The sequence below is a fragment of the Panicum virgatum genome, chromosome 4K, assembly GCF_016808335.1.
Source record: "Panicum virgatum strain AP13 chromosome 4K, P.virgatum_v5, whole genome shotgun sequence".
Classification (NCBI taxonomy): Eukaryota; Viridiplantae; Streptophyta; class Magnoliopsida; order Poales; family Poaceae; genus Panicum; species Panicum virgatum.
The window spans coordinates 20388901-20410901 of record NC_053139.1 but is presented as its reverse complement, the minus strand read 5'-3'; the positions used below and the strand labels follow the sequence as shown (position 1 = coordinate 20410901).

General features: G+C 43.5%; 1 protein-coding gene across 1 annotated transcript; it reads left to right on the top strand.

Moving 5' to 3' along the window:
- The first annotated feature begins 14034 nt into the window (after nucleotides 1-14034).
- Nucleotides 14035-19278, top strand: LOC120703444 (transcription initiation factor TFIID subunit 6-like). Its single transcript, XM_039987542.1, has 12 exons — nucleotides 14035-14386; nucleotides 15330-15416; nucleotides 16137-16238; nucleotides 16328-16436; nucleotides 16561-16667; nucleotides 16774-16911; nucleotides 16993-17088; nucleotides 17191-17315; nucleotides 18071-18203; nucleotides 18276-18401; nucleotides 18526-18637; nucleotides 18740-19278. The coding sequence occupies exons 1-12, from the start codon at nucleotides 14261-14263 to the stop codon at nucleotides 19099-19101; spliced, it is 1623 nt and encodes a 540-aa protein (XP_039843476.1). The 5' UTR covers nucleotides 14035-14260; the 3' UTR covers nucleotides 19102-19278.
- The last annotated feature ends 2723 nt before the right edge of the window (nucleotides 19279-22001 follow it).

The following is a 22001-nucleotide window of genomic DNA, read 5'->3' as shown; positions in this document are numbered from 1 at the left end:
ACCTAGATCTCAGGTCCCAATGCAGTATAGGACCCAGCCCCAAGTGACAGGCCCCCAGACTCCTAACACACAGTTCAAGAGCCAGAACACCATGAAGGCCCCACAGAGCAATGCCAGCCAAGTCACCACCAACAACAACAATGCTAGGGCCTGTTTCAACTGCTGTGAGACAGGGCGTTACATTGCCAACTGCCCTTATGCCAAAAACAAGCATGCTGCATCGGCCTTCTCCAACTCGGTGAATGGGCCTAGGCCACCTGTATCTGGAGCCAACTGTGTTCCCATCAGCAGCAACAACAAGGGCAACAACAACAACAACAATAGCCAGCAGCCATATTGACGAGCCCGCGTCAATCACATCAACGCACAGGAGGCTCAGGGTGCAAAGGAGTGGTACTTGGTGAGTTCCTAGTCAGCTCAACTCTGGCAACAGTATTATTTGATTCTGGAGCATCACACTCATTCTTATCATCAAGTTTTGTGGATAAGCATAAAATACCTATGGTACTACTAAAAATACCCCTATTAACCCGAACGCCTGGAGGTGACATCAAGTGTCAACTGGGTTGTTCCCGGGTAAGGATCAATTTAAGTGGGGTAGAATTTCTAGCCGATCTAGTAGTACTTAAGTCTAAAGGAATAGATGTGATCCTTGGAATGGACTGGCTAAGCCTACACAATGGTCTCATAGGTTGTGCTGACAAGGTAGTACACCTAACCAACTCAGATGGGATGCAAGTGACCTACCATACTCGGGGAAGTGGACCAGACCCAATGGTTTTTAGTATGGAGGAGAAATCCTTAGAAGGAGTTCCAGTTGTGAACAAATACCCTGATGTTTTCCCCGACGAACTCCCTAGAATGCCACCAGACCGGAACATAGAGTTCTCCATTGACCTTGTCCCAGAGATCTCTCCCATAGCCAAGAGACCCTATAGGATGGCAGCCCTACAACTAGTAGAGCTGAAGAAATAACTAGAAGAGTTACAATAAAGTGGTTTTATCAGACCTAGTTCATCCCCCTAGGAAGCCCCAGTTCTGTTTGTCAAGAAAAAGGATGGAAGTATGAGGATGTGTGTGGATTATCGCGCACTGAATAAGGTCACCGTCAAAAATAAGTACCATCTCCCTAGAATTGATGATCTTTTTTATCAGCTAAAAGGAGCCAAGTACTTCTCCAAGATTGATCTGAGGTCAGGATATCACCAGCTCAAGATTAAGGAAAGTGACATTCGAAAGACAGCTTTTGTCACCCGTTATGGGCAGTTTGAGTTCACTGTGATGTCTTTTGGACTCACGAATGCACCTGCTTATTTCATGAATCTCATGAACAAGGTGTTTATAGATGAGTTAGATAAGTTTATCGTAGTCTTTATCGACGACATACTTATTTACTCCAAGAGTGTTCAGGAACACGAGCAACATCTGCGGGTAGTTTTAGAAAAGTTGAGAGTGCACAAACTCTATGCTAAATTCAGCAAATGCAAATTTTGGCTAAAGAAAGTGGTTTTTCTTGGACATATTCTGACCGCAGAAGGAGTAGCAGTCGACCCTGAGAAAGTCGAAGCGGTTTCCAATTGGCAGCAACCAACTAATATTATTGAAATCAGAAGCTTTCTTGGATTAGCAGGGTACTATCAGAGATTTATTGAAGGATTCTCCAAGATCGCTCGGCCCATGACAGAACTGCTTAAGAAGGAAAAGAAGTTTGTCTGGACAGAATCCTGCGAAAGTAGTTTCCAGGAATTGAAGAGAAGATTAACAACCGCCCTAGTATTAACCCTACTAGATATCCACCAGGATTTTGTCGTCTATTGTGACGCATCCCGCCAAGGGTTAGGATGTGTCATGCAAGACGGGAAGGTAGTTGCATATGCTTCCCGCCAGCTCAGGCCTCATGAGCAGAATTACCCAACACATGATCTGGAGTTTGCAGCCATAGTGCATACCCTTAAGATTTGGAGACATTACTTGATTGGAAATAAGTGTGAGATTTACACCGACCATAAGAGTTTGAAGTATATCTTCACCCAGCCGGATTTGAACTTAAGGCAAAGAAGATGGTTGGAATTGGTTAAGGATTATAATTTGAAAATTTATTACCACCCCGGAAAAGCTAATGTGGTAGCTGATGCCTTAAGCCGGAAATCTTATGGACCCAATGATGCCCATCTGCAAGAGGAAATGGCACTATTGAATGTGCACATTATCCCCCGAGGCTCCAGCCACAAGCTGAGTGTCCAACCCACCCTGGAGGACAGAATCAGAAAGGCCCAAGGATCGGACAGGGATTTAATGAAGATCCGCAAACATACTGGAGAAAACAAAGCACCGGATTTCTGAGTAGATGATAAGGGAACCTTGTGGTATAAAGACATGATTTGTGTACCCAAAGAAGGGGACTTCCGGCAAATGATCATGGACGAGGCTCATAACTCGGAATATTCCATTCACCCAGGGTCCACCAAAATATATTTGGATTTAAAGCAAAAGTATTGGTGGAATGGAATGAAGTCAGACATTGCCCAGTTCATGGCCCATTGCGATACATGTCAAAGGATCAAGGCTGAGCATCAAAAGCCAGCAGGATTGCTACAATCCCTACCTATCCCAGTTTGGAAATGGGACGAGATAGGAATGGATTTTGTGGTAGGACTGCCCAAGACCCAAAAGGGTTATGACTCCATTTGGGTAATAGTGGACCGGCTCACTAAGGTCGCTCACTATAGAGGAGAAAATATAGCCCGGCTTTATGTGGATAATATAGTAAAGCTGCATGGTGTGCCTAGCAGAATCGTTTCAGATCGAGGGACCCAGTTCACCTCCAAGTTCTGGAAAAGTCTGCATAAGGCCATGGGGACCAAATTGGATTTTAGTTCGGCCTATCACCCGTAGACTGATGGACAAACTGAAAGGGTAAATCAAATCATGGAGGATATATTAAGAGCATGTGTGCTTACCTATGGTAGAGATTGGGAACAAAGCTTACCCGATGCATAGTTCTCATACAACAACAGTTATCAGGCAAGTTTAGGCATGTCGCCATTTGACGCTCTTTATGGGAGAAAGTGTAGAACTCCTCTGATGTGGTCAGAAGTAGGAGAGCGTTCATTAGTTGGACCAGCCCTCATAAAGGAAGCAGAAGAAAGAGTAGTAGAAATCCGCGAGAAGTTGAAAGTAGTCCAGTCCAGACAGAAGAGCTACGTGGACAAGAGGACATGAGAAATAAGTTTCAATCCAGGAGACTTCGTGTATCTCAAGGTTTCACCTATTTGAGGGACCCGAAGAGTTCAAGTACATGGAAAGTTAGCCCCCCGGTACATTGGACCGTACCAAGTACTGAAGAAAGTTGGAAAAGTGGCCTATCGACTTCAATTACCTGAAGGAATGTCAGACATACACCCAGTGTTCCATGTCTCACAACTAAGAAAGTGTTTGAGGGTACCCGAAGCAGAACACGTGCCAGTAGAGGAAATAGATCTGCAGCCAAACCTCCGATACTAGGAAGTACCGGTCAAAATTTTGGACACGGACACAAAAAGAACAAGAAACTCAGAAGTATGGATTTGCATAGTGCAATGGAGCAGGCACGGAGTAGAAGAAGCTACATGGGAACGCGAAGATGCCCTGAAGAAGGAGTTTCCCCATTTCTTTAGGAATCAGCCGAATCTCGAGGATGAGATTCATTTTAAGGGGGGTAGGTTTGTAACACCCCCCAAAAAAAATTCACCAAGTTAAATCACGCGCTAAAAATAATTTTCAAAATTTATTTTGCATCGTTGAGCTCAAATCTTTTCTAAACCCCTAATCTCCCGAAACCTTTCCCGGTGATTCGCCATCCCAACACCCGCATCAGTCACCATCTAATTTTCCCTGTTCTCCTCATTTCTCGTGTGTGTCGCTTCTCGTCGACGCCACGACCGGCTCGCGACCATCGCCGCGAATCCCGCCGGCGCCCCCTTTTCCTTTTCTCTTTTTCCTCCCTCTCTTCTTTTTCTTTTCTTCTTCTCTTTCCCCATTTCTTTTTCTTTTTCTCCCTCCTTCTCCTTTCTCCTTCCTTCTTCCTGCTCCATGCGCACGCTCTGCTCCCTGCCGCCCCACGCGCTCTGCGCACCCTGAAAGCTCGCCGCGCCGCTCGCCCCTGCACAGCACCGCCTCCTCGCTGCACGAGCTGTCCCATCGCCTTGTGGCCGCCTCGCCGCCCGCGCCGCTGTAAGCATCTAGGCCCTCAAGGTATGTTTCGGTGATTAATGACAACCATTATTGTGACTAATGAGTTTGTGCAGCTTAATAGATCATTATCGCTCATTTGGTCATATGTCAAAAGAGGCCCCTCAATTTCATTATTCAAAAGGCGATCTCGGTATTCAACTCAATTATATGTCAAGACTAAGGATCTTTCTAGTCCTAAGTGTCATAAGGTTGAGAAGGACACTTAGGTTAGTATAGGTTTTATAGTTTTGTAGTGATCGCACTATTAAGAGGGGTTAAGGCTAAGTAACTTGAGCATGGACATGGTCATTTGAAAATGGATGCACACTATGGTCACTCAGGTTTCTAGAAGTTCAAATAAGTGGTTCTCAAACTATATCTCAAGAATATTTGGATTTCATTCAAGACTCAAATCAGAAAAGACAAAATCAGAAAAAGTCTATACACCGGTTTAACCGACGTTCTCAATTTTCTATACGTCGGTTAAACGAAGTCAGCAGTGTCTGGACAAATTCAATACACCGGTTAAACCGACGTGTTTGAATTTAACGTCGGTGCATTAGTCCAGAGTTGGTTTTTCCAGGGTATTTCAAGTTCTATACACCGGTTAAACCGACGATGTTTGAATCAGGACGTCGGTGCAATTGACCAGTGAGATGGTTTCCCAAAGGAATTCAGAAGTTGTACTCACCAGTTAAACCGACGATAGGTTTGAGTTAACGTCGGTGCAGTTGTCCAGAGACTTGATTTTTCAGTTGATCAGTGGACAACTACACTCACCGGTTAAACCGATGATACGTCGGTTAATCTGCCCAAGTTGTAACGGCTAGTTTTCAGAAGGGGCAGTTTACATTCACCGGTTAAACCGACGATGACTATTGGAGGGACGTCGGATTAACCGGCGCTACGCAGTTTTCTGGCAGCTTTTCTCCAACGGCTCTATTCGTGTGAGCTGCTTATATATACCCCTCCAATGGGTCATTTTGCTACTCTGGACACCAGGCAACATCCATACACTCAACACTATAGTCAAGAGCCACCTTGAGCTTCATCATTCACATACTTGTGCATTCAATCAATCAAGAAGCAAGATTAAGGACTTGAGTAGAGAGAAGCTAGTGTGCATCCGTTCTTGGTGATCGGTTCTTGCTCAAGTGAAGGCCTTAGCTTGTTACTCTTGGTGATTGGCATCACCTAGGCGATCTTGGTGATCGAGGTGTTTCTCGCGGAGCTTGCCAAGGATTGTGGGAGCCCGGAGAAGAAGATTGTACGTGGCTTGATCTCCACCACGCCGGGATGGTGAACGGAGACTCTTAGTGAGCGCCCTCGTCTCGGTGACTTGGGAGGTGACAAGACTCTTTGTGAGTGTCACAACGTGGATTAGGGGTGTGTGCCAACACATCGATACCACGGGAAAAAATCCGGTCGTCTCTTGTCCACTCTCTTTATTCAAGCATTTTCTTTCATGCAATTCATTCATGTGCTTGACTTAGAGATCATAACTTAGCTCTACCTTGCTAGGCTTTACTTCTCTTTTTTTTCTCTCTTAGCTTGTGTAGTAGCTTAGTTATCTGGTTGGTGAATTGGTGCCTTACTAGCATTGCATAGGTTAAGGTTGCTTTACTTCGTTTTAGAAATTGAAAAAGGCCCAATTCACCCCCCTCTTGGTCCATCGATCCTTACAGCCGCCACTCCACGACACCGCGCTAAGCTCCAAAATGCCATCAATGGCTGCCGGGATGCCCACCGGCCGGCCGGCCATCGTGCCCCCTCCTCCACCGCCTCGCTTCGCCCCAGCCCGAGATAGGAAGGGGAATCGAAAGCCCTCACTCCCCTCTCTCTTTTCCCCTAGCCCGGCTCGCCGCCGTGCCCCAGGGTGCCGGGAATCGGCGCCGCCGACGCCCTACCTCCCCCTCCACTGTTTTGGTCATGGGAGAGAGGAGGAAGAAGGGCATTTTGCCCATGACCCCCTCCCTTCACTTCTATACCTTTATAAGCCCCCATTCTCTACACTCTCTTTCCAAATAAACCCCCATGTTCTCTCTATTTAGAAAATGAACCCTTCCACTACACAAAATAATTATGGATAGGACCCTGACCCTTTTCAGAGTAACCCATGTGTTTCTAGAAATTACAATCAAGTCCTTTCACTCTCAAAACTAATTACAAACAAACCCCTAAACCCCGGTTTAACCCTAAACCCCTCTTCGACCTAACATTTAATGCGTCAAAAATCCTCCAATCGCCCCGAAACTTTACCACGCTCATTCTAATATAGTTTTGGCTGTGTCATTAAAAATCATCCAAAAATATTACTCCTGTCTTCATATCTTAATTTTCTCTGATTCGAGCTCGACGATAAAACATTTATTTCTTGTGTGTTTATTTGTATGCGCCATAGATACCGGTGTGAACGAGGGAGGACCCGTTGAAGAGTTCGCCGAGCAGTACCACGACCCGGAGCCTGAAGAACCGTACCGCGAGCAAGAACTCCCGGAAGGTTTTGAAGACGGCAAGTTTAATCTCATCCTTTGATTCCATATTTAACCCAGTTTTATAAATACAATCTATTGGCCTGTTTTACAAAATTGCATATGCTTTTACTACTGAAAACATCTTTGGATAGCCACCCCTTGATTTGTTATAACCATTCCTTGACCACCTAGATTAATGTCTAAATGTGATTTATTTGGATGTTAATCGCTGCTAGAGCGCCGCTTAGTACCCGGTACTCATTTTAAATGGTTACAACATGTTTTATAAAAGAGAAAAATGCGTGAGTCTTGAGAAAAGGGAAGTTGGGTTATAAAAGAAAAGGATGTTAAGATCAGATGAATGAATGGCATTCCCTGGGTGGATTGTCATGCGTTGGAGGCTCGTATCGTTGTGGTAGAGCAAGGAGGTTGGGAGATATCCATTTTGTCATAATTAAGAACCGAGTTGATGTGTCATCTTGCCTAACTCAACTATCGTGCAAACCACTCGACCGTTGTATGTGGCAATGGCTTAGCATAAACCCCACTAGTTAGTCTGATAGCCATCAGGAGAGTTGAGAGCAACGGGTGACCAAGGAGAAGGGAGAAGGTCGTGGTGACTTATGCCCCGGTTAAACCTCAGTATTAGGTCAATGGCCTCTTGGTGGAGTCCGCGTTGGCTAGTCAGGTCTAACTAAGGTGGGTAATGGCTTTGTTGGGATCTGCACCGACACTAAGGTGATCGTGCTGTGGTACCCCACTTGTGGGTAAAGTTACACACCTCTGCAGAGTGTAGAACCTATTTGAATAGCCGTGCTCACGGTATTGAGTTAGTTACGGTTTGGTCAGACAACTAGATTTTTGGGAGGGATGTTTTCGTGGTGTGAGTTGTTTTTGGAAGGTGTCCGGCAGTTGTGCCGTGAGCTACTGCGGATGGGGGGTCCGGTAGCATTAAAACTTGGATCCTTTGTGTGGGATCAACCCCACTCATTACTCGGTTAAGTAAGAAACTGCTTTAAGAAAACTCTTTGCAAAAATAAACCCCTGCATGTGTAAATTCTAGCTTTACTGCAAATAAACCCTAGCCTTATCCTTAATTTACCCTGTGCATATCTGTGTTACGCTCTCCGTTGATGGGGTTGGACTTGTTGAGTACTTTTGTACTCACCCGTTATATATTTGTGGTTTTGTTTCAGAGGAGGATCCAGACTTCGTTCCCGAAGACGTTGAGTAGGTGATCGTCCTGCACCCAACCTTGCATGTGGATCGGGGTCTCCACAAGAAGCTTCTAATGGCGCAAGACTCTGATGCTATCTTAGATTTCGTTGACATTTTAGTATGCTTGTAGTACTTATGTTGACCCTGGTGATAGTGGAGCTTCAGTGCCCACTACCTCGATGGTTTGTACGGTAATAAACCATCTGATGTAATAAATGTGTTATCAGACTCCTGGGACTGATATTTGTATCACATTTAAGTCACCTCTTATGAGGGGACGCTTCAGAGAGTCACCACTAGCAAGAGGATCAGCGGCAACCTTGGAGCTTGTCTCAACGGGGACTAACTTGGTGGCAACCAAGTGAACCTCGGGATAAAATCATCATGTCAACATTTGTCTTCCCGCTGGTTTGCATCCCCGATACACAAGCTTGTTTTCACTTACTCGTATTTTGTGCTTGTGTAGTTGCTCTTGTAATTAGTGAGCTAATTTAGCTTCCTAGTTTCCTTCCTCGCTTGTGTAGCTTAGAAGTAGCTCCCTTGCATGACTAATTGGCTTGAGTAGCCTTGTTAGTCACTTTGCTTACTTTGTGTAGCTAAGTAATTTGAGCTCTCTAGTTTGGCTTGTGCAGTCTTGCTCTTGACAACTACTAGTTGTGCTTAGTTTTTGTGTCCTTTGCTTACTAGTATGTGTAGGAGCTTCCCAATTATTTGAGTACTAGTTGCATAGGCTTGTGTGACCTTGCAAACTAGATTTGTGTAGGTGAGCTCTACCTAGCCCGGCATCTTAGTTTCTCAATTAGAATCCTTTTGTAAGGTGCAAGTTTTAGATAGAGGAGTATAGTCTTGGCTAGACCGTTTAGTTTAATTCAGCGTTTGTTTTTATTAGCTGGCAATGTTTTAAGTTTTAGGAAAGGACTATTCACCCCCCTCTAGTCCGCCATCTCTACCCTACACCAGCATTGTGCCGATCACTGGCATGGGCGTCGGTATGGTCGTCGATCCAATGTTTACGGGCGGACCATCCGGCGTTCATGGCCGGACTGTTCCGACGTAGAAATGTGCGAACATTCATGGGCAGACTGTCTGGTGTCCCTGGCGGACCATCCGCTGCCAAGAAGTTCGGACAACCGAATCATCTGGAGAGTTCCACTGATGAAGGGGCGGACCGTCAGCTGTCCATTACGGACCGTCCGACGTCACATCGTTCGGACATCTAAATGCATGTCCAGAATATCAGGACACATACCAGGTCCACGATCAGACATCCAAACCGCTGTCATGACAATCGGATGTCCGATGCTGGCTGACCGTCCGCCTCTTATCTGCGGATCGTCCGCTTTGCACTTTCCCAGACTGCCCAGATTTTGACTCGATTTTGACTGGCAAAAGCTCCAAATTTCGCACTGCAACTCGAAATTTGGCCAAAACGAAAGTTCTACAGGAAGAAAGGACCTACAACTTTGATGTTGGGCAAAAATTGATTCGAGGTTTGAATTTGGGCAAAAACCATGATTAAACTCAGCTACTCTTGAAATATACTGTACATACTTAATTAAAGCTAGTGACAAGCTTAGCTAATTAAGCACAAGTTTAACAATGGGATGTTACATTATGGTGATTGTACACAGTTTTTGGCCTTTGACTAGTACACTGAATTTTACCAAGACGGAGCACATTTTGGCCATTGTATACAGTTTTTGGCCTTTGTCCAGTACACTAAATTTACTAAGATTGATCCTGCTGGGCATGGAGGTCTGGATGTCCGAACTTGTTGAAGAGTGGACGGTTCGACACAATGATGCAGATGGTCCGCCAGCTAATTCAAAGTTTTATTTAGAAACGTTTTTGGTTCTCGTGGTGCTACAAAGAAGAACAGAGGACTGTCCGCTCTAGGAGCACGGACGGTCTTTTACAGATTTAGTCAGAGACAATTTCGTCTCTGAGTGTTCGGGATACTTGAACGGTGGACGGTCCGCCCCTAAGGCGCGGATAGTCCTCATGAGCTCGAGGTATGCAAGAAATGAGCAGGGGCATGGAGGTCATTTCACATGCTCTCGCTGACTGGAAGCCACAGTGGCATGCCTGTGTGGCGTGCCAGCTAGGCGAAAATGGCAAATAGATGAGTTAAACTTCTTTAATATAGTAAATATGTAAGAATCATTCTAAGAGTGACTTTCAGGTATGTGACAACCGTTATAATTGCAAACCAGAATTATTAAAATCTGCTGCCCTTCTCCCGTTCTCCGCTCCTCCCGCATCCCAGGCGACGGGTGCCCCCCCCCACACCCCTTTGCTTTTGCCATTTTGCAAAAACACCCTCTAATTTTCTAAAAATAGCAACTAACCCCTGCTGGCGACCCGCATCTACTGCCCAGCGCCATCCGCGCCCCCGGCCCTCGGACCCGCGCCGCCGCCCATCACCCGCAGCCGGCCAGCACCCACCCACGACCAGCGTCATCCGCGCCGACCGCGCCCCCGGTCAGCGTTCGCCAACACAGGCCGCCCAACGGCCGCCGTACGGCCCGGCGGCCAGCGTCCCCGAGTTCCTCCCCGTCCCTCACCACTCCGTGCGGCACGGGCCGGCGTGGATCTGGCGGGCCTGCCCGCAGTGCGGCCGGCAGCGGCTCTGCGCGGGGATTAGAGCCGCGGCCGGCGGAAGCTGCGCCGCGCACGCGAGGAGGAGGAGGAGCAACAGCGCGGGTCCCGCGCGGGCGCAGGAGCAGAGCGGCCCCACGGTCGCGCGAGCAAAGGCCGCGCGGCGTGGCCGTGCAGCAGCGGTGAGGCGTCCGGTGACAGCAAGGCCAAGGTGAAAGCGATCGGGTGCTCTAGCCTAAGAGGGGGAGGGGGTGAATTAAGCACTATTAAAATCTTAACCTATGGCTCCAACTAGTTTGCACAAAAACTTAAACTAAAACAAGCTAACTAGATGTGCAACTACGGTTCACCTTAGTGTGTAATCCTCATCCCAAAAGAGTTTTGCAACCTATAGCCAATCCTATCAAGATACTACACTAAGAAGGTAAAGGCACACAAGTTGCAATATGAAATGCGGAAGCTTAAAGGGAGGGATGAGAGAAAGCGAACTCTCGACACGAGGATTTATCCCGTGGTTCGGTTTGCCACAAAGGCGCCCCTACGTCCACGTTGTTGAAGCACTCACTAAGAGTATCGCTTCCCGGCAATCAAGTCTCTTCCGTGAACACAATCACGGTCACCTTGATCCCGATCTTCACTAAGGGAGATTGCTTTGACATCTCTATGACGGATTGGACTTGTCATCTTGATGGTGGATTGGACTTGGCGTCTCGACGATAGATTAGACATTGCGTCTTGTCGATGAATTAGACATGTTGACTCATATCCATGGGACCTAAAAACTCCTACAAGTGTGATCTCACAAACTTGTTAGTCACATTAATTATGTTGTCACTCAATCACCAAAATCACAAACAATGGCCTAAATGGGGCCATGTTCCTTACACAAGGTACGTCCGTGCCTTCCTTTCCTCCCTTCTTCCCCTTGGGTAGCAGCGCCATGACCTAATGCTTCTCTCTCTTTGTTGCGGCAGGAAAGGGTATTTCTCTTGATTGAATTTGTCCTCTACTCAGGCAAGTTATTGATCTAAAATGCCCCTGCCTCCCTCCCTCTCTCCTTACGGCAGAAAGGAGGATTTCGTTTTGATTGGATTCGTTCTCTCCCTGAAAAAGTTATAGATCTCATGTATAGTGATAAACTTGATTGTGGATGTAGACTGCTCAATTGCTGTGGCTGCATATGCTGTTTATGTATAGTGATAAACTTGATCGGTCAACAATAAAATTGATAGGGTCAACAAGGTGTTCAAATAATATATTAGTTTGTTTAAATATGATGTTAATATCTAGATTGATATGATGTGGAAAATACATAGTTTATAGACACAACGACAACAGAATATGGTGGTAATTTACCACCTATTGGAGGAGGTACTCTCCTTTTACTGTGCTAGCTTCTTGCATTTGGGGAAAAAGATAGTTGACATTGAACTAAAATAGATTATAGAGTGATAGCTTATTGTTCTTCTACAGCACTGAGCCATGCACCCATGGATCAGAGCAAAGTACTTTGCAGTTGCTAGATGAATCAATGATTGTTTGACTTTAGCAAGCTTTCAGACATAATGTGATGTTATCTGGTTTTGTGCCTTCTCTAACCATCATTGCAAGTACTTTACATATTTTTCATAATGCAGCTTATTGTGTATTCAGGATTTGTTTACACTGGTGTGGAGTTCTCCAAAAAAATTCTGTAGTATCTCAGTGATTAGGAGGTACCAACTTTTTCTAAAATATTCCCCCTTATACTTACTGAGGTTCTAATTGAGCTAATGACTGTGGCATTCACATAAAGCAAAAACTTCCTGATTTCATGCCATGATGCTATGCAAGTTCACTTTGAAGTTCTATTTTCTATAGATGGCCAAAATACAAAATTTCTGCTTTGAAATGGATGTTTTTTTTATCACACCTCTCTGGTAATCTTGCACAATTAGAGAGCACTTTACCTCTGTTTCTCCATAATTGACAACTTTGGCTTCTAATATTCAATTGTTTACTAACAATGTTTGCTTAGATATTCGGTTAAGCTACACAATAAAGGTATCACTATATTTGTTGCCGAGAGTACTTTAAACATATTACTTCTGGTTATTCGGTTAAATATTTTATTTGTTCAAAGTTGTGAGTGTTCCATGTGCATAGCTTATAAACATTTTTTTTACTATGTATTTGTGATGATTCCCCAAGTGTGGTACGGCTCATGCTGATTCCTCAAGCGGTGGTATAGCTCATAAATGTTCCCTCCTTTGTGTACACTGGCGTGGCTGTGGTTACGATGAAGGAACGGTCAGATCTATTTCTGTTTATGTCCTAGGACAAAATGACTCCTGGTTTATATGATTGAAACGGAATTGTTCACTTGATGAGTGTCCAATGTAGTTTAGTGCAGATTTTATCCAATGTGGTTTGGTGTAGATTTCTTCCAATGTTGTTTAGGGCGGATTATTTTGCAAACTATTGATGGCTGATGCTGGTGATTTTTAAACTGCTGCTTTGCATACGTGAGAAAATCATGTTTTTATGATTATAGTCCTAGCTTCGGTCCTAAAACTATGTATCTTGGTTGATTTTCTATTATCTAAAAATTATCTTTATTGATCCTAGCTCTTCTTTTTCCTTATGCCTGCAACCTCTAGGGAGGATCATGAACCGGAGCAGCAAGATTTGAACCTTTATCAGGTGAGTTTATGCCTTCCTTAACTTGCTTTTGTTTTGGGTAAAGACTTCTTACCGGCCGGCCGTATTTTAACTTGATTGCACGGCCGCATGCATCTATAGGGAGCGGTTCACGGAGAAGTATTTTTGTTTCTATTGCTCTCTCTTAAAAAAGCTGTAGTTTTCAAAACATCCGTCAAATTCAAATTTTAATTGCGCAGCTGTATTTCCTTTAAAAAGACCTTCAAAACAAGACGTTACTTGCATATATTTCAACAATATTTTTTAAATACACATAAATTGCTTATATAGATTAGAAAAATGCCAAAACAAATTAGTAAAATTGCTCAATTGACTTGCTAACGTTACCTATCACTAATCATGCAATAACACATCCACCTACCCCAACACAATTGTTTGCCATCATCCTCTAATCACACCATCCAATTATCTTCTAAACATCAACATCAATATCCACTTAACTAGATGGAGACGAGTCAAGCAATATTTTGTAAAACGATGGGCAACTTTTCCAAAATTCATAAGCAGAGTAGAATACACTAAAAAACATTTTCTCAGATGAAAAATATATTTTCAAAACATAGTGGTGTGGGATTTTGTTTCGAAGCTCATGTTGAAACGAGCGCAACTGTGTAATCGGATTTTGATTTGGACACTTGGTATTGAAACTACGATATTTTTTCGAAGTGAAAAAATTATAAAAATAGAAAATTGTAATCAGTGATTTTCTCTAAAAGCAGCAGCCGTACAGTGGACTAAACTTACGGCCGGCCGTACATTAGTCTGGTCTTTGTTTTGACTTGTGCTATCGATACTCACTAAATGGTTATCTTTTTCTTCACTTTTTTAGGGCCAGCTAAAAAGTCTAGAAGAAACCTTTCTTGCGGCGGCTGCTGTGGTGCGCGACGAGGCAGTGGCCCATTGGGCGACGGCAGCGCGGCCTGCTACAGATGTTCTAGTATGTAAAAAACCCCGAAACGTGAGTCCCTTCCGCTCGGGAGAATTGGGGGAAGAAGAGCTAGCGTGAAACTGAAACTAGGGTTTAGGCCTTCAGTGGATTCGGGCCCGGGAGGACCGCGATGAGCATCGTGCCGAAGGAGACAATCGAGGTCATCGCCCAGAGCGTCGGCATCCCTAGCCTTGGCGCCGATGTCGCCGCCGCCCTCGCCCCCGACGTTGAGTACCGCCTCCGCGAGATCATGCAGGTCAGGTCCCATCCGCTCGCCTTGGGTTTGGTTTGATTGATACGCTGCTTCTTAGGAATTGGAAGGGTTGGTTCCTTCTCCCCGCACTAGGAATGTGCTTGGATTTGTTTAGCAGTGCTCTGAATTTGGGGGCTCGGTTTGCGATTTGTTGGCTCTTCATTTGCTTATTTGTTACAGTTGCAGTTCGTGCGCCTAATGAACGAGTGTAAGCTGGGTGCACCCTTTAATTTTCATTATGCGTATTTATAATCTTTTGGGGTGGAAATGCTCCAAGTTATCCAGAATTTCTCATTATGTGCCATGGTGTAGGGAAAATGAAGCATTTGGTTCCTGTCGGTTCTCTAATTGCATGCAATTGACTGGTTGTCTCCACTTTGCCTGCTAAGTACATGGCATCTGTTTGGGTCCACCTCCTGAGCAAGTGTTTGAAATCAGTAGCTTTAGTTGTAGGTTGTCCTTGTTTACGACGTGGTCTGGTATTTTTGTGGGCAGCATAATTGGAGAAACTTGCTAAGTTAAACGTTGTTCCCTTTTATTTCTGGTTGATATTGCACCAATATATTAGTCCTTTGTTCTGTCCTTGCACTTTTTCTCATTTTCGTTGGATTATGTACCCCGGACATGTTTATATTGCCACTAGAGAAAAGTTCTCAAGTTTTCTTTCATGTGACAATTCAAGCTATGCTGCATCTGTACCATTCTTGCCATTTACGTATCCACAACTTAGTTAGCTCTCAGGATTTGTAAAAGTACTAGTGCGGCGGGGATGATATAAGAGTGTCCGTTGACCAGATATTTCATTAGCTAGTAGTTTTCACAATTCACTACTTTGTTGGTGCTGTCAGTGCCCTTTTTTCCACCTATGCTAATTTTATAATCTCACAAATCTTTAGAACCTTATTAAAATTTCATAGAAGCACTCATATTGTGTTTGCTGCTGCAGGAGTCCATTAAATGTATGCGCCATGCAAAACGGACAGTTCTGACTGCAGATGATGTTGACAGTGCTCTCAGCCTTAGGAATGTTGAGGTGAATTATCTTCCTATGATAAAATATCAGGATAATAGTAAATTAGTAATGTTGGTTCATAATCAACTATGTATTCTATTACATATTTTGCTTGGTAGCGAATGAATTTAGTATCTTCTTTTCTTTCTATTGTTTTTCTGAATCGGATTAAGCAGCTTAAAAATGTTACGGCAATTAAGATGTTGTGGAACTTGAGAAATGTTTATGGTAGCTAAAAAAAATAAACCTATGTGCTCTAGTTGTTTTTGCTTAAGTCAAGAGTAGAACAAGTAGGTTCCAGCCTACAACTTCTATTCCACATTTGTTAGCTCAAAAATTTATTTCAGCAGTTCTGAGGGGGAAAGAAGACTACTTCTGTTGTAGTGGGTCTTTTTTCATGGATATGATGATCTGCTGATAAGTTTGAGTTCTCTTGATTGGTTTAGAACTTTAGATGAATGTATTTCCTTGTACGTACAAAGTACCTCCACATGGTCGCTTAGCATTACTAATGTAATGGCATTTCCTTGAATTTAATATATTATTTTACTTTATGTCATGTCTTGCCTTGAACGATATGGATTTTTTTAGTGTGCAAAGCTGTCTCGATAGCTTCTTTTTATGTGAAACTACATTTCTTTTATTGAAATGACTTCAGATTGTCTAAATTCTTTGCTGCATTTTTTTTTCAAACTGACTCTACATTTATTTGATATTTTGATTCTTTGGGTTCTCAACCAGCCTGTATATGGATTCGCTTCTGGTGATCCATTGCGGTTTAAGCGAGCTGTTGGACATAAGGATCTCTTTTATCTTGATGACCGGGAGGTAGACTTCAAAGAGGTTGGGGCAATATTAACATTGACTAAAAGTTTGTACTAGTTATTTCAAAATCTTTCACTTGACTTGTCTCTTCTGTTGGTGTCATGCAGATTATTGAAGCTCCTCTGCCAAAGGCCCCTCTTGACACAGCAGTTGTAGCCCATTGGCTAGCGATTGAGGGTGTGCAGCCTGCAATTCCGGAGAATCCTCCTATCGATGGTTAGCTATTTGTTTGTAAATTTTATGTCTAGTCCTTATTTTTTACCTTGACAAGATTTAGTGACATTCTTATCTAGTATGGGAATAAAAAACAGTTGTTTTGACAACTAGCATTTTGCATCAGCAATTATACCACCAGCTGAAAATAAAAGGTCAGAACATGGGAAGGATGATGGGCTTGCGGTTGATGTTAAGCTTCCTGTTAAACATGTATTATCTAGAGAACTACAGGTACTTTGATTATCATATAATGCTTTATAAATGATATGATCTAATTCATTATAATTCATACACATTTCCAAGAAACTTATATTCCTTTTACTGGTTCACTTTGCAGATGTACTTTGATAAAATAGCTGAGCTTACTATGAGTAGATCTGATACGCCCCTTTTTAAAGAAGCTTTAGTGAGCTTGGCAAAAGATTCAGGCCTTCATCCATTGGTTCCTTACTTTTCCTACTTCATCGCAGATGAGGTTGTAAACTAGTAATCTTGCTTTTGTTGTTGTTTATCTGAGATGGTATTATATTGAAGTATGTATCCATCTGAATTTCAGGTTACCCGGAGTTTGGGGGATCTTCCTGTTTTATTTGCTCTCATGCGAGTAGTCCGAAGTCTTCTCCATAATCCACACATTCATATTGAACCTTATGTAAGTGGAAGACCATAAACTGCCTGCCTTTTTTTAAAACCATTGCCTATATTCTTTTCATCATGTTAGTCCTAAATTTGCAATATTTGTCTTGGTTTTCAGTTGCACCAGTTGATGCCATCAATGATTACGTGCATTGTTGCAAAAAGGCTAGGGCATAGGCTCTCTGATAACCACTGGGAACTTAGAGACTTTTCTGCCAATTTGGTTGCTTTGGTATGCCGGAGGTGAGTGTATGCTGAGAGTATCAGTAGGTACTTTGTATAATAATTATTAAAGATTTATTTGGTTACATCTATGGTTAGCGACTCCTTGCAGTCAACATTCCCATATTATGATCTTAATGACTGTTCAGACAAAATATACCATGGCTCTGCTTCACATAAAACTTCTAAACTTTGTTTTATAGGGCATAAAACTTCTATAACTTATGAATTTCAGTTATGCTATCTTTTTGACAACTTTAGAATGAAGGTCAAGTAATTGGAACTTTGACCTCTAATTTATAATAGACTTTGTTATTTCTTGTGATCATCTTAAATACACCTGAAAAATGAAAGTCCAAGTGCAAATCTGATTAGTTTCGTGGTAGCTTATTTGTTCTTTAATGGCAAAGATGCTGCCAACAATTGCATGGTTCTGCTACTGAGTACACTACACATATGGCTGTTTTCCTGTGATACCAACTGATATGTTTGTTTTTCCATAACTATTTCTATGTTGTGTGTGGACAGAAGGTTATTTCAGTTTTACCTTCATGCATTTGTTGGGTGCATTACGACTTATTCGTGTCTCGTGTTTCCTATAATTCAATTTTCATTTGGAATATATAGATCCGTACCATTTTGCATACTCTAATAATTGACTGTTAGAGTGCTAGGGATTTTTGCTGATGATGATCTTTAGATTTTTCTAATTGCAGTAACTGGCTAATTAATTTTTCTCATTGCCAATTTGATCAACTGGAGATGATGTTTTGCAGGTTTGGTCATGTCTATCACAACCTTCAAAACCGATTAACAAAAACATTAATCCATGCGTTTCTTGATCCTGCGAAATCATTGACCCAACATTATGGTGCTGTTCAAGGGATATCTGCGTTGGGGCCCAGTGCGGTAGAACCTAATCAGTGTAAACTCATCCTTTGTATTAGTCATGCATTGGCTGATTGCATGTGTTGCTTACAGATTAGGCTGCTGCTTTTGCCCAACCTCGTGACATATATGCAACTTCTGGAGCCAGAACTGCAGCTTGAGAAGCAGAAAAATGAGATGAAAAGGAAGGAAGCCTGGCGTGTTTATGGTGCCTTGCTGGTCAGTTCAGAGCTCTCATTCAATTCGTTTTACTATATTTTGGTTGAGCAACTAAAGGCAAGCTAAGTTTCTTACCAGTGGAGACCAAAAAAAAAGTTTCTTACCAGTGGGATGCATTTTTCAGTGTGCTGCAGGCAAATGCTTGTACGATCGGCTCAAATTATTTCCTGTTTTGCTTTCTCCATCGACACGTCCTCTTTTGAGGAGCGATAAAAGGGTTTTAACCAATAACCCAAGTAAGTATTTTATATGGACACCAATCAGCCAAATGGTCCAAACTATTTGCACTTGAAATGGTTAAAGTTTGGGAGTAAGGTTATGTGCTATGTGAATTCCAGATAAGCAGAAATCCAGCACAGATCTCTCTGCATCCCAGCCACCTCTGAAGAAGATGGCACCGGACACTTCAGTCAACTCCATGGCAGGAAACATGCAAGGAGCCATGGATGGCTTTTCCACTCAGTTGGGTAACCCTGGGATGATGCAGGCTTCGTCCTCTGGACAGATGGTGGAGAGCATCCCATCAGCTGCGATCCGGAGAGATCAGGGCAGCGATCTTGCACAGAGAGTGTCCACGGTGCTGAGGCAAGCTTGGAAGGAGGATCAGGATGCCGGTCATCTCCTGGGGTCACTGTATGAGGTCTTCGGTGAAGCCATCTTCTCGTTTGTCCAACCACCAGAGATATCCTTGTTTGTGTAGAAAGTGGACTCATAGGCTTGGAGGTATTTTAATCTGTGCTGTACAAGTAGGAATGTATTGCTGGATTCTTGGAATTGTTCCTGGTTGGGTGGTGTAACTTGCATCAGCTGATCTAATGAGTTGCAGTATAATTTTAACCAAAATTTGGCAGAGATTTTGAAAACTGAATCTCGTTTACTTCGCTCCTGCTTAAGTTTTTGATATTTTGAGGACACCACGCCAGCACCTACCACTATGCAGTAGTTGTTTAGTTCTTTCCGTTACGTTGTAATAGTTGATATTAGGTTGTTGCAATAGTTGATTTCGGATATTGCATAATCTATTTTAGGGTTTTGTTTTGTTGCATTGAGATGGAGATGGATACATTTTTCTAGATTAGTTTTTTGGGTGTTGGAATAGCTATGTGAAGATGCAATTATGATTCTATAGTGTTTACTTGTGGATAGGATGGTGTACGCCTCACTTTTATAGTGTTGTGGCACCGTAAATCAAAGTTTATTGATGAATGTTGCGTGAAATACGAATGCGATGTTGTGGTGAATTTTTCTCCTTGAATCAAATGCATATGAGCTACTTTATATATAATTTTATGTTGCATATGTTGATTTGTAATGTCCCGATGTTGCTTGCGATAGTGTCAGAGTATTTGATGGAAAATTGGCCGTGGGACATCCACGAGCGTGGAATCATCATTATGGCTTTACAAGAAGACTAGGTAAAAGCTTGTGCGATATTATGAGCACATGATTTTGAATAAAATTAAATAATTTTAAAGAAATATGGTAAGATGATAATATTTGTAGTCTAAACTATAAATTTCAGTAGCAAAATATATGTTAAAGGTGATGGAAAGAAAATGCATCCAACATGCCAAATGTCTAAAACTTCTGATACAAATAGGGGTGGTAATGGGCCAGGGCTCTATTAACCTCTTCACATCTTAACATGGTTTTTAAATTTTTTAACTCAAAATTATACATGATTAGAGTTTGGCACTTTTAAAAGCCGGCCCTAGAATTTTTTAGGTTAAATTCTAAGGCCCTTTGCCACCCCTAGATGCAATTTTATAAGAATCACCTAGTTTAGATAATAATGTTATAACAATTCATACTTTTTCATTTGTGAGACTAATGTAGCGTCCAAGATAATCTCGTAATTTTTTTGGTATATAGCGTCCAATATCTATGAGCCTTATCCTCCCTACCTATGCCACAGACCAGTAATAAGCGAGTTATAGATTTGCAGATCAGCTTGGTAGCCAGCATCATCTCGTTCGACACCATGTACCCATGTATGTACTCTTCCCCAACCTTCCAGTGGAAACATACCCATCAATAAGTGAGACGTACACCATCATGTCCACAAGTAAACACTTCCTCGTCACCGCACATTACATCCGGCAATAGCTGAGCGAGGCGACGACGAGGGAGAAGGCTGGAATAGGAGCTAGGGACGGGGAGACAAGCAACAGGGGAGAAGCTATGAGGACTGAGGAGGCATATGCGCTGGGAGAGGAGGCCGCGAGACTGCACAGATTTGAACGTGAGTCATCCTGCAAATAGGTTGAAAACTAAACTATATCATCCAAAGCTGCTTCGGTACCTCTCTCGAACTCTCTCCTCTCTTCTCCCTGCTATAGCTGAGAGAGGCGAAAGGGGAGCGACACGTGCTCCCGCCGTCGAGGTCGCCGTTCCCCTCCGCCTCCGGTGGCCCTCGGGCTCTCGGATGTGTGCGGGAACGGCGTCTCTCTGCCTGGCGGTGTAGATTAGGTACTAGTTCTTCTAGGGTTCGGTTTCCGGCGGCGGCGTCGAGGCGGCGGCGGCGGCGTCGTCGTCTAGGAATAACGTCCTCTCGGTCTCTTCCTCGCCCTGTTGGTGCTCCACTCCGGCGCCAGCGGCGAGACCGTGGAGGTGGTGCTCCCTGCGTGGAGCGCCTGCACAGGGTTCTGGTCTTCGTTCTTCCTCGGCTCCAGTGGGCGGTGGAGGTACGAAGCTTTTGTTTTAGGGTGCAGAGCAAGCTGGAGGTCCGGCGGTTCCTTGGTGGGTGGTCCAGGCTCGATCTTCCCTCGGCGGAAGCGGTCGCCGTCGGCGAGCCTTGGTCCAGGGTCGCTGGAGCTTGGGGCGGGCCCCCGACAGATGGATCTGCAGCGTTTGCTTTTTCTACTGCGGTTCTTCTCAAAGCCATGCGGCGATGGAGCTCCTCCCGACCTGGGGTTGGCGGTGACTGTTTCTGGCAGCCTCCGGCGACGGCCGGTGGCGGCGGCGTCCACAGGCGTGTAGTTGCAGAGGTCCCAGGGATCTTAATGTATTTTCTTCTTTTTTAAGGGGCCTTTCTGCAAGTACTTTGGTGGAACAGCTACTCTGTATCCTACCTGGGCGTATCTGTATTTGTACTAGACTTTGTATTGTTTCCTTAACTTAATACAGGTGTGCTCCGATAAAAAAAACTAAACTAAATCCACACCACTCTATTCTCATAAGAGAAATTATATAACCTCACTCTACTCCAAACCACTACGACCACACACCAATCCAATCCAAATATTTGAGCTCATAATGTAATAAACTATTAGCCAAATTATGGTTATCACCCAATAAGAACTCGTTTCTCAAAAAAAAATCTATAATGTAGATTTTGTCACACTGTTTTGCACAGAGTAGCTGCCAATTATACTGAGTCATCTCAAAACAATTCGGTCAATTTCGATAAAATTTTATAGTGTGAATGCGAGGTTTTAATTCTAGGGTCCGGCTCTTGACATGGCCCCATGTGTAGGTCTAGCCACACTGCTTTGCACAGAGTAGCTGTCAGTCATACTGAGTTATCTCCAAAAAAAATTGGTCAATTTCGATAAAATTTTATAGTGTGAACACGAGATTTTAATTTCAGGGTCCGGCTCT